The 13,031-nt window shown below is 38.5% G+C and overlaps 1 protein-coding gene across 1 annotated transcript in view; it reads right to left on the minus strand.

Moving 5' to 3' along the window:
- Positions 1–13,031, minus strand: part of LOC129236030 (cadherin-99C) — a 300,265-nt gene that overhangs the window by 120,208 nt on the left and 167,026 nt on the right. The window contains exon 4 of the mRNA XM_054870202.1: positions 6,731–6,915. Within this exon, the coding sequence (XP_054726177.1) occupies positions 6,731–6,908 (178 nt within the window). The 5' untranslated portion in view covers positions 6,909–6,915. The remainder of the gene's footprint in view (positions 1–6,730; positions 6,916–13,031) is intronic.

Below are 13,031 nucleotides of genomic sequence, written 5' to 3' on the forward strand. Positions count from 1 at the left end.
CTCCATGTGCTTCATCCATAGAAAGTGGCCCGTCAGCAGTCCAACCAGCTGCCTACAGTCCCTTCTGCTTAATGACCGGAGGATCTGCGACAGTCGGTCGGACATGACAGGTGACATCAGTTTTGTCCATCTGCAGCCTCTCTCAGCCTACCAAGCTCGCTTGTGGGTTGAAGCAACCGTGGCTTCGATGGCTGCAGAAGGGAGTGGCTGAACGGGCTCTGGGCCAAAGCAGTTGCCCTCAGAGCCAATCCTAGCTAAAGTGCCACAAGTCTCGTTACCCGCGACACCAAAGTGTCCTGGGACCCGTGTTAGCACCAGGATATTATGTCTACCGACATAGTTCAACTACCTTGAGGGCTGTATAAGATCATGAGCGCAGCTTTGCTGTCGCCGCAGATACATACGGATCTGCCTCTCCTTCTGTTTCCCACAACAAAGTGCATTACTTCTTGAATAGCATACACCTGCGCTTTCGTGAGGCTTAGTATTACTTCGAGTTTCGTTCGGGACAGCTGTTATCTTGGCCTAAATGTTTAACTACTTTCGCGGAAATAGCGGGTTTGGCTATTATCGACCTTCTGAATTTCATCATAAAAAAGAAGCGATTACCGCTGTTGCCGAAAATTTCGATCGCACGAAGATTCGAACCCACGAACTCGAAGCCATTCAACTATGGTGGCCGTCGTAGGTTAGGTTAAGTTAAATGACCGCTCATGAAAGAGCTTACTTGGACAAGGACTTAAATTCATCTACTGAGATAGCATACAGAGGAAAGCAGAGAGGGAAAGAACCAAAGAGAGGCGAAAAGAAAAGAAAATAGGGAAAAAAGAAAAAAGCGCTTTTGATTAGAGAAGGAAGGCGAACAAATGGTGGCTCGTGACAATTGCGTTAACCGCTTCCAGCAACTGATGAAATTCATCAGGTGTTTGATATCTAAACCTGCTAGCAAGAAAGGGAGACCCAAGTTCACTGAGTGTTAGCCCGGGGCTCGCAGAATAGCTGAGTAGAAGGTGCTGAGATGATTTCACCTCATCCTCCAGACAGCAGAAAGGACTTGAAGTAATATTACACCTCTCAGATAGCTAATATACAATGGCCGTGGTTAGGCTTAGAAGTTTTCTCGAGGAGCTTCTTTCGATATATTCGTCGCCAGAAGGATCTCGCGGCTTTGTGCGCTTGCGCACTAGTCCAGCGCTCAGTGAGTGAGCGGACTAGTCCAGTGAGTGGAGTTCTCTTCAGGAGCAGGCAAACTTTTTTCAAAGCTCATTTGATTTTGCGAGGAAACCATTTCGAGGGTCCTCTGCTTGGTTAGTTCTTCAGCCCAGCAGTGCCCCGCGATGCCACTTTGACCAGCAACCCAAATAAGCCTATAAAGAAATAAAGTGGATGAATGATACTTTTTATACAAGAAACTTAATGATTTGGTTTTTGGTTTTCGTTTTTTCTGGTTTTCCTATGTAAAGCCAGTCGCTGTGTTCGAAATTACCCATAATTTGTTTTCTGGCATAAAGTATTCAAGGCATTACCAAATAATGTTATTGAATTAAAGAAAAGAGTTAGATAATAAAAATGTTTAATATCTGGAGAATCAACTGGATTTGTTATATTTCAATTTGCAAAGATTACATATTAATAAGCTGCCTGGGCTAAATAAATAAATAAATAAATTATGTATAATATGCGGAATATTCTGGCCAAACACAATAAGTAACCCAGAACTCTGGGAGACAAACGAACGGGAAGCTCATCTTACGTCAGCTGAATCGCAGGAAATAGAGTTGAATAGGACACGCATTTAGAAAACCGCTATACAAGAATGGCACTAGATTGGAACCGTTGATCCTCAGGGAAGCCGAAGCCGCGGTCGGCCAAAGAACACCAGAAAAAGATCCAGGAAAAGAGGCTTATCCTCAGCAAACACAATCTGAGACAATGCTAAGACGATAGTATTTGATTGGGGAAGCTTTGTAAAGGCATTATGCTCCTCATCAGGAGAAATATAAAATAAAATAAATTATTAAATAAACTCAAGCAAACGCAGCACTAGCAACAGGCTTCGGATTTATTTTTCAATAAAATAAAAGTTTTCAACTTAATTTTGTAACAGTGCAAAAATCTTAAATTTGTATTCCAAGAAATATACAGGGTGGCTGATGAATTTTGCTACATTAAGAAACTCAAATAACTTTTTTTTAGTGTATGGAATTCATTTATTTTTTTTTCAAGTTGAAGGTCATTAAATTTTATTAAATGTAGCTTAACTAGTTTTAAAAATAATTGAATTTAAATACCCCCCATGCTCGTTGACACAAGTGCGGCATCTTAGTAAAAAGTTGTTCATTGCTGCTTTGAGAGTTGCGACAGGAATAGCCGCAATTGTTGCCCGAATGGATTGTTTTAGTTCATCCAAATTTGTTGGCTTTGTTTTATAAACTTCTTGTTTACATAAACCCCACAAGAAAAAGTCAGGTGCACTAAGGCCAGGCGGCCTGGGGGGCCAACGAAATTCGGAGTTTCTTGAAATCAGTTTATTGGGAAATTTTCGTCGCAACTCTGTCATAACAGTCTGGGCTATGTGAGACGTTGCCCCATCTTGTTGAAACCACACAGAGTTGAAAGGAATTCTCTTTCGGCGTAGTTCTGGATAGAAAAATTCTTTCAGCATTTTCAAACAACGGTCTCCAGTAACCGTAACGGTGTGACCATTTTCTTCAAAAAAATAAGGCCCGACAATACAGCGTGAAGAAACCGCACACCACACTGTCACGCGAAGAGGATGCAATTCCGTCTCGTGGAGTATCTGTGGGTTAGAAGTACTCCATATTCGACAATTTTGTTTGTTCACATTGCCGTTTAAATCGAAATGGACCTCATCAGACATGAAAAGGCAGTTTAACATGTTTTGGTCTTCTTCCACCATTCGCAGGATCTTCTGGCAAAATTCCAAGCGAATCGGCAAGTCTGCTGCATTCAGTTTGTTAACCATTTGAATTTTGTAGGGAAATAAGTCTAAATCTTTGTGCATTATTGTTTGCAAAGACTGTCGGCTGACACCAAGTTGAGCAGATAAGCTTCTTGTTGAAACCCTTGGATTGCTTTGTATAGCTGCAGCTAAAGCAGCGATCGTTTCCTCCGTCCGAACTGGTGGGTTTCGATGATAAGGCCTTCTTGCGACTGTTCCTCGCTCAGCAAAATTATTCACCAGTCTCATTATGGTCCATCTGCTCGGGGGTCGCCGCCAAACATCCGCCTGTACTCTCTCTGTACCAAAACTACGGACTCCAGTGCGTGATAGCGGCGGACTATCCAAATTCTTGTTTGCGTGTCCCAGTTATCCATTTTAATAAATTTTAAAGATCAATCTGCAAATTAAAACAAAAATGGAACAGATAACTTAAAAAGAAAAAAAGTTATTCAATTTTTTTTTGGTAGCGGCTTTCATCAGCCACCCTGTATTAGAAAACGATGTTTTGTTTTATTTCTTAAAACTGACTTAGAAAAAAATTTGTAAATGAGAAAAAAAATTCTTAAATAAATGAAAAAAATTATGCGGATGAGAATAAAAGTACTAATTTTGGCATTGATAAATGCTGAACTCAAAATCGTTTTTTTTTTGTTTTTATAACATTACTTAGTTGGTTTTCCTTGTGAAAAATTATTTAGAGCAATCAGACTGAGCGGTTTGAGAGAAAAATTCTGCGGAAGACTTTTGGACCTTTGTACGATAGCAACGGCGAGTATCGTAGGCGATGGAATAAAGAGCTGTATGAGCTTTACGACGACATAGACATAGCGCAGCGAATAAAGATCCAGCGGCTTTGTTGGCTGGGCCATGTCATCCAAATGGATACAAATGCTCCGGCTTAGAAAGTGTTCGATGCGGTATCAGTTGGTGGTATCAGAGGAAGAGAAAGGCCTTCTCTCCGTTGGAAAGATCAGATGGAGAAGGACTTGCGTTCACCTGGTGTGCCCAACTGAAGCGAGAAAGAAATGAATGGCGCACTTTGTTAAACTCGACCAAAATTGCGTAAGCGGTTATCGTGCCAACCAAGAAGAAGAATCAAACTCAGCGACCAATTTGGCACAAAAATTTAACGCTTGGGGTTTTTTTGGCTGTGTTTTATAATTAATTAATTCTGTCAAACTTTTTGAATATTTTCGAAAATTTCGCATCTTTGGCCACTGTCGGGTGGAACGTTGCAAGCTGTATCTAAGAATTGATGATAATATTGCTGCAGGATATGCAGCGCCATTATAATCGAGCGAGAAAGACAATTCGCAAAAATGACTGTGGGGACGGAGAAGGAGAAGGAAAAGAGAAAGAGGAAGAAAAACGAAAAAATCCAATACTTTGACTAGATTTTTATTATTACTTCTCTTTTTGTTCACTCTTCTACTCGTGTGCAGCATTGAAGTGGCAGGCACATAAAAGTAAATTGATCTCCTTTTCCTATCGCAACACAATCGCAACAGCGAAACAAACAACAACAACAACATATCTTAATAATAGTGCTCACAGTGGCACGCACGTAATCTACTATATACAACACTTGGCAACTTGCAACACGATATGCAGACAACAAGCAACACAATAGCGACATGCAGAAGGTATGACGAGAAGCTATTCGCCGATATTACATTAATGTGTGTGTGTGTGTACTAGCGTATGTCCGTTTGGCGATTTGGTAGACGCCTTTAAATAGCGTCACGTGCAACTTAGTGCGCACCAGTAGATGGAATTCTGTTGCCTGCGTATACTCTCCGTTGCTGCCAGCCTTTCTATGGCGCTCACTCGTTCACATTGCAACTTGCAACGCATCATCATCAGCGCATATAAACATTTATATTGCAATATGTTTTTTTTTAATTTGGTTTTTTGTTACTTTTCAATTTGCTTTTACTTTTCTTGCTGTCGTTAGGGCTGTTGTTGTTGCTGTTCTTATTTATTATTGCTTTTGCTATGGACTTGTTGAAATTGCTATGAAACTGATTCATTTATTGTAGGCAAGGCAACTGGCGAACTTTTACAACTCATTCACCATCGACTCGAAAGGCAACTATTACGAGTGCGGCAGTAGCTGTTGTTGTGCTTGCTGCGGCTGCTGCTGCTGCTGACTGTTGCAAATTACAAATATGCGATAAGTTCATTTGCTACGGATGAAATGGATGCGTTGATTTTGTGCGATAATTTTTGACCAGCTCGCTTGACTGCTTACTGCTTAGCTGCCAGGGCGTATACTTCACTTTTGTGTGGTTTTGTTCTCTTTCTCATTTCTAAGCAAAAGTGACCACATTTCTGGTTTCTTAGTACGAAAATTGTATGGGCTTTTATTATTATAGGTTTTATTATTACTATTAAGTACGACAAGTGATGCTTGACCGCAACTTGACTACTCCTGCAGCTAACAACCTAAAGGTACGCGTTTTAAATCGCAAATCCCAATACTGGTTCAGTTGTATTTTCGTTGTTTTGTCGTCTCCTTCTTTTATCGCTCAGTTTACTCGTCGGTAATATCTACCTACACATGAATTTTGCTACATTTTCATACATTTTTGATTAATGATACTTGTTAGCCCTGCAAAGTATATAGCGCTATTTACATCGCGTTATCTACACACACAGAGCAACACGCAAAAATGAAAATCAAATAATAAAAAGATAGTAGCATTTCAAGTTAAAACAAGCAAACGATTTATAAATATTTATGCGCATGTGGGCATATGCAGTAAATTTAAACAAAGTGATGAAGAAAAATGGTAGTCATTTAATCATATTACTAGGGGAGTGGGCTCATCACAGGCTGTGTGCTATAGGGGGCAGCAATGCCAAGCGAAAGGAATGGATGCAAGCATTGGCTGGTAAATTTAATTAATCTTACAAATCGCTAGAAATTTATGAACTCATGTGATTATATATATATACCTATGTATGTGTATGTATGTGTGTATTATGCTATGCTATGCTGCGTGTGTGGATGCTTGTTGTTGCTCTCGTCTTTCTTATAGTTGCTTATACGAGTATTAAAGGAGATTGTAATGAAAATTCTCCGATAAATGTGGTGAACACTTACGATAAAGTTAAAATTATAAAAAAAATTGTTTAAATATCAATCAAGTACGCGCTTGCTTTGTGTTCATCTTCGAGGACTGATTATTAGTTTGTTAACTTTCATGCAGAAAAATAGGTTAACAGTTAAAAAAATTGTAATATAGAAAATATTACTAAAATAAAACATAAACAATTAAAGTAAATAATTGGAGCGTACACTTCTGTTAGGTACTTGGCCAAGCATCTCCTTTTATTTCTGGTGTGCACCTTGATGTAGTTGCACAAATGGAGGGACCTATAGTTTTAAGCCCACTACGAACGTCAAATGGTTTTTATGAGGAGCTTTTTCATGGCAGAAATACAGTCGGGGGTTTGCCATTGCCTGCCGAAGGACGACCACTAATACCTTTTGCATTATTTGATGCTTGAAATGTTGGAAACTGTTTCTGTAATGATACTCTAACGAAAACAGTCGAGTGGGAGCGGCATGAAAACTCCTGACATTGATCTATGTTTTCACAATAAAGACTTTTCTATGATTTATTTCTATAGAAGTTTCAAAAGCTAAGTTGTGCCTAATAGATAATTTTCTTTATGCCGAAAAGAGGAAGAGAATCCAAAGCTATCTGTTAAATATTTTCTAAATTAAGTCAATTTTTTTTTAATAAATTTTCTACTTACAATCACCACGACTTTCCTCAATGTCCAATATAATATTCGTTTGGCCCGTTTCCACTTCGCACATTTGTGATTTGCCCAAAATGCTGGCAACACGTTGACAACTCAGCAGCAGCAACAACAAAAGCGAACAAGCTTTGCTCGTTGCTGAGCTGTGACCGAAGATGAGTGGCGGTGACATAGTGTCGCTAAAATAAAAAATAAAACAGAAAATCTATGTAGTTTAAAACAAAAAGTAGGAACAATAAAAACCAAAAATTGATAAAAAAATAAATTAAAAAAAATGGAGATATTGCACATAATTTATAATGACTGTAGTGAATTTTAAAATAAAAAACTAGTAATGTACCACTTAACAGTAATTTACCACCAAATTATAAATACATACACGAATAAATAAAAAATTATAATAATAATGCAGTGGGTAAATAAGCGGTGCCAACATAAAATCATCGTTCGAGGAGCTTAAGTTCAAATGCATATGCTTTGATTGTTATAATCAGGTTTTATATATAAATAATTGATAAATTTGAGCAAGAGTTTTGGTTGGAAAGGTATTGCCATAGATAAGACCAGAATTTTTAGTCTGTATACCGCCGTAGCCGAATGGGTTGGTTGGGAATCCAGAGAGATGGTTGGTTCGAATCTCGGTGAAATGAAGAAAAAGCAGACATACAATAGCAAACCTTCGAGGGCATTTCTGCCATGAAAAAACTCCTCATTAAAAATATCTGCCATTCGGAGTCGGCTTGAAGCTGTAGCTCCGTCCATTTGTGGAACAACTTGAAGCCGCACGTGACAAACAGAAGGAGGAGCTCTGCCAAACACCCAAAAAGGACGCGCTAATTATATGTATCTATATATAATATGTACATATATGTAACTTGTAACAGAACTTATGGCAGGACTAAGTAAAAACAGACAGGCAATGGAGTTCGTAAAGGTCAAGATATAGATGTCCATCAGTCAAAATCCTTGTTGCTTAGTTATTAGTTACTTAGTAAACAAGTTTTGGAAAAACCAAAATGGATGATTAATTTTGCGCCACCTGATAATATAGGTCTTGCTTAATAAGAGGCGTTATTTTGATATTCAATGAAAAATGCTACTTTTTAATATAAATGATCGGATGTTTATTTCATTATAAAGCGGAAGGTATGCCGTTAATAGTGGAAGATAACATCAGGCAAATGACCACCACGACCACGCTTACAGCACAATATCCTTTTCATGAAATTTTCCATAACCGAATTGTAAAGTGGCTGCACTATGTCCTCGATAGCCTCACGAATTCCTTGTTTGAGGTCTTGAATCGACCCTGTGTTGTTGGCGTAGATCTTCTCTTTCACGTGGCCTCAAAGAAAACAGTCAGAAGGTGTTAAATCCTAAGATCTCGGTGGCCAATTGTGATCACGTCTTCGAGAGATAACACGGTTCTGAAACTTTTCCTGTAAAAGATCAATAGTTTCGTTGCTTGTGTGGCACGTAGCACCGTCTTGTTGTTGGTCTGTTGTCCAGATCAATACCATCCAATTCCGGCCATAAAAAATCGTTAATCATTCATAATCACTCATAACACCTGTTATTGAAAAACCCTTTATTATCTAAGATTGGCCGTATGGGTTTGCGCTCAATGTTTCAAAAGCAGTTTCTTTCACATTCTTTCTGATAGAAACTGCTTTTGTATGACTAAAAAACGTTACAACTTTTAAAAGTATCTTGGTACAAAGTAGGAAAAAAACTTACACATAAAGTTGAGAATTATTTTATAATTTTTTATGCGAATTTTTTATAGGACACCTTAATGCACTTTGAAAGCCAATATACTCACAAATTTCCAGTTCTGGCTTTAAATCGTGTGCCTTTTCAAGTACAATCTATTTTAGTTAACAAATCAAAGGCGAAGAAAAAAATTGCTTACTTCTTTGCTTTCAGATTCTTATAAAGTTTGCATGCATTTTTACTCTTACATTCCACTGATTTTCTAATACCGCAAACTAGTTCACTAACAATTAAGAACATGTTGCATGAATTGTTTACGACAATTACGTAAATTATAAACCCTGTCGCGGGCGATAAACGCTCTGAAATGCACACGACCGCTCTGTGGTCAATAATACCAAGGCAACTGCTGGTGGACGCTAACCGGTTCGCCATGTAGGTAGCAGCATGACGTATGAGTCAAATTAATTTAATAAGAACAAATCACCTCCAAAGTGCTTGTATGCGCATAAAAAGTAGACAAGCGTTTTTATGATTTTCATTAACCTCGAACCATTTCTATAGGCGCTCATTTTCAATTGACGTTCAATGGCGTATAATCAATGCTTTTTTTATTTGTTTTTGTATTGCACAAGCATTTTTCAAGCTATCGCTCTTTTATTGATCTTTTTCTATTAAATGTCATCAGACCTTAATAGTTTCAGAAGTATGCAGATATTTATTTTTTATACTTCTAAAATTTTATTTAAATTTCATTTCACCTTCTGTGCTATTCTTTTTTCCTTTCAGCTGCTTCTTATTTACCAGTGATTATACAGTAAATCCTTATTGCTGCTACTTTGCATTTGTGCTGCCTCAGCCATGAAACGGTGAATTCAAAGGCATTTTTTGGTCCGGCTATTGCCAATGCTGTTGCGTTGCATTGCTAATCGTTAATGCCACTCAGCACACGCGCATTGTAATGCCAGCATTGTTCTTTGCCGTTGCAGTTGTCATAGTTGTTGCGGTTGTCGTTGTTGTCGTTTTTGTCCCTATTTTGCCTGCATTTTAAATGTTATTTGTATTCAAAGATATGCCACACCGAATATGGTCATGAGTGGCAACCCATTTCGGGTACATAAATGTGATTGTGATGCATATGCGAAGGCATACGAACATAAAAAAATATATATACCAAAAATAGAAAATAACAACAGCAACAACAAGTGGAGAAGGCAGAGAACAAGCAGGCCAGAAAAAGCACAAACCGTAAGCATTGAAATTTGCTGCTTTGTTAGAAGAAAAGTGTCCATGCCTTCAGCGGTTTATGGCAAAAACCAGGGAAAGTAGCGGCAGTAGTATTACAGATGTAGGGGAAGCTACAGTTATGTTCGACTTCCCAATGTCAACAATAAAGTGCTTTAAATTTGAAATCAGTAATAGGCCGTCGCCACTTTAACTGAGTGGATTTGTACGTCATGGCTATTTAGTTCCGGGTGCGTTGCTCACTATGAACCAGGACCTAAGATCTGCATAGAAAGTCAAACTGCTCTAAAGGCCCTAGAAATCGCTCGCACCTCTTTAAAGGTAGTGCAAGAATGCGAGTTAAGAGTGAAGCTCGTTGCAAGGTGGAATGACTTTGTCTTTGTGTGAGTGTCGGGTCGCTGTGGTGTCGAAGTTAACTTACTGGCTGATGAATTGGCCAAGTGCAGTTGTTTAGAGCCAAGCAAAGCGGAAAAAGTCGGATGTATCAAAGCTTATGAGAGCCCTACAATACTGACGCCTGCAAAACAACTAAATATTTCTTAAAAAGGCTTGACAGGATGCGGTAAAACCTCCATCTCACACACAGTAGGAGGGAGTTACGAGCAGTGATTGAACTAATTACGGGGCACAATAGTCTGAGAAGTTGGCAGAGGAGTAATGAATTCCTCTCTAGACCCTATATATAAGTTGATACGTTGATAACATTCGTAAAGATATCAAAAGACGTCTTGGCTTTATATTGCATTAGCATTTGACTATGAGAAAGTTCTGTTCAAAGTGGATGCCGCGTTCGCTCACTGTTCACTAAAAACAAGCGCGTCACAAGTCAATCAAAATAATGGTAAAACTTTGCGAATTCAATTTGCTCCCGCATCCACCATATTTGCCACCAAAAAAAATGCTCGCCGGTACGAAATTTCGCTCGAATGAAGAGGTTGTCGCTGAAACTGAGGCCTATTTTGAGGCGAAAGATAAATCGCTCAACAAAAGTGGTATTGAAATGTTAGAGCGGTGCTGGAATGATTGCGCTGTTTTTGATGGAAATTACGTTGATAATTAAAGTTAATTTTGAACAAAAAAAAAAGTTTTTGTTAGGCCCGCAACTTTTCAACCCATGTGTTACGTCCTTTTTTTGCTGTTTTGTTAATAAAAATACTTGTTTTTTAAAAAGTTGTTTCTTGTTTATTACTGAGTCGGAAATTGGCCGAAATTCAATTCGGTTTTGTTCGACGTTAAAAGCCTATGTTTGGTCTTTCTCTACTTTTTAATAATTTTAATTAACAATGAATTACTGGAATTTCATGGATACGACAGCACGTTTCATAAGAGCGATTGAAGAATAATGGGGAAATTATCTCACTTCCGTTTTCTCTTTCTTTTGCAAACTTTAAGTTGAAGGAATCTGCATATTTTAAAATTAAATATGAACAACTTGAAATGGATTTCTGATGAACCAATCCCCAACTAAAAAAATGCAAGAACTAATTTTTATTGTGAAGAATTAAAAAAAAAATCAGTTAAACAAAAGAATTAAAAAACAAAAACAAAAAAAAAAAAAACGAAAAGTAAGCACGTATTACTTCGAAGCCTCTACTCTATTTAAAATAAATATTTGAATTTGTCAAAATATTTGCCATTAGTAATTTGCATTTTCCGCGCATCTTCTGCAACAATGTTTTACACAGAAACACACAAACACCTACTCGATTATCCATTTTTACATTCTCTAAACGTTTCACGCCAACAATTAAATTAAATCTGCAATTTTAAGATTTCAATCTAAGTGCAACTTTATCGCGCTGCCTCGTGTTGTATGTTGGCACACATTGCCAGAACCACTGGAACATGTTTCCCGTAGCTTTCTACACGTTCGCCACACAACGATCCCAATCCGGTAAATTTTTGCTATCTTTTTTTCGTTTGTTCTCTTGCCGATTGTTGGTTCTGTCTTCAGATGCCTCCTTTCACCTTTTTTCAGCGTTTTGTTGCTGCTCTCGCCGTTGCTGTTGCTGCTGTGCTGATGATGATGACAGGCTGACAGGCCGAACATACAACATGCAACACACGGCGTGCTTAGCTGCGCGAGTGAGTGTCGATTGGTCAGGTGCAGCAGACAGCAGCAGAAGCCAAGCCATCGCGCCACTGTAGAACGTCACTCCTAGTTGCAGTAGCAAAGGCAACGGCAATGCTGGCGAAAGCCGTTATGTTGCACGGCCGAAACGCAAGCACGAGATGGCAGCAGAAAAAGGAACAAACGAGGTGGCAGTGGCTGGTGTTTGACACTTGGCGGTTGGTGGTTGGGGGTCGGTGGTTGGCAGCTGGTGGCAGGCGATGGCCAAGACAGGATGCCGCGTTTCGTGTCTCGCGCCCTTCATTTTTGTGCTACTTCTGTTGCACATGCGCGTGGTGTTGTTGTTTGCGCTGCAGTTATTGTCGTTGTTGTTGGGGCTGCTGTGTGCTTTCTGTGCCATAGTTTATCCAACATCCGCCACTTTGTTGTTTATCTTACCTCGTTTTTAACTGTTGTTAGTGTTCCTTTCATTGTTGCTGCCACAGTTGTTGTTGTGTTTGTTATGTGTTATTCATCGGCCTTTCTCTTCGCTTGCTCAGTTTTTCTGACTCCGTAGCAGGAGAGTGTTGGTCGCTAAAGACTGTTGCTTTTTCTATTACATGCAAGTGAATGTGTGAGTGTGTGAGTAAGTATGTGCTGTGGTTCTGGTTGCGCTCGATTTTGTGGCAGATACAGTAATTGCCATAGTAAATGTAACTAAGGTAACAAAGTAGCAGCGATAACTGCAGGCTGGCTATGTGATTGTCTTCGCTAGTACTTTTATATGCAGTGAGTTCCCATTGCTGTGCCTTTTCTTCTTGATTTATGACCACACATTCATGGGCAGGAAAAGTAAAAAAAATGGTTTATGAACACAACGAGACGAATTTCGAGAATCAGATATGCAAACGACAGTATACCCGTGGAAAATAACCACCCACCCATTTTGATTATAAATTTTCAAAAGTAATTTTTTTTTTCATAAAATTTCCAACTTTTTAATCAGAATTGTTTGAAACCTGAAAGTTGCTCGAAAGCTGCCTTTGGTTGGTAGAAAATTCACAATATCATAAAAAAAATTTTCTTTTTTTAGGCCTTCCAAACATTCTCTTTATTATAATAAAATTGAAAGTGCTTTGGAAGTGCATACTTTGAAGTTTTATTAAAACTCTGATTTAAAAGTTTTAAATTTGACAGATTTTTTTTAATTTCGTCTAAAGTTTAAAACTCGAATATATATAATATTTGCTACTACTTGTTCACTACATTTTTATTGAGAATTATTTA

Source organism: Anastrepha obliqua, chromosome 1, assembly GCF_027943255.1.
Source record: "Anastrepha obliqua isolate idAnaObli1 chromosome 1, idAnaObli1_1.0, whole genome shotgun sequence".
In the NCBI taxonomy this organism is placed as follows: domain Eukaryota; kingdom Metazoa; phylum Arthropoda; class Insecta; order Diptera; family Tephritidae; genus Anastrepha; species Anastrepha obliqua.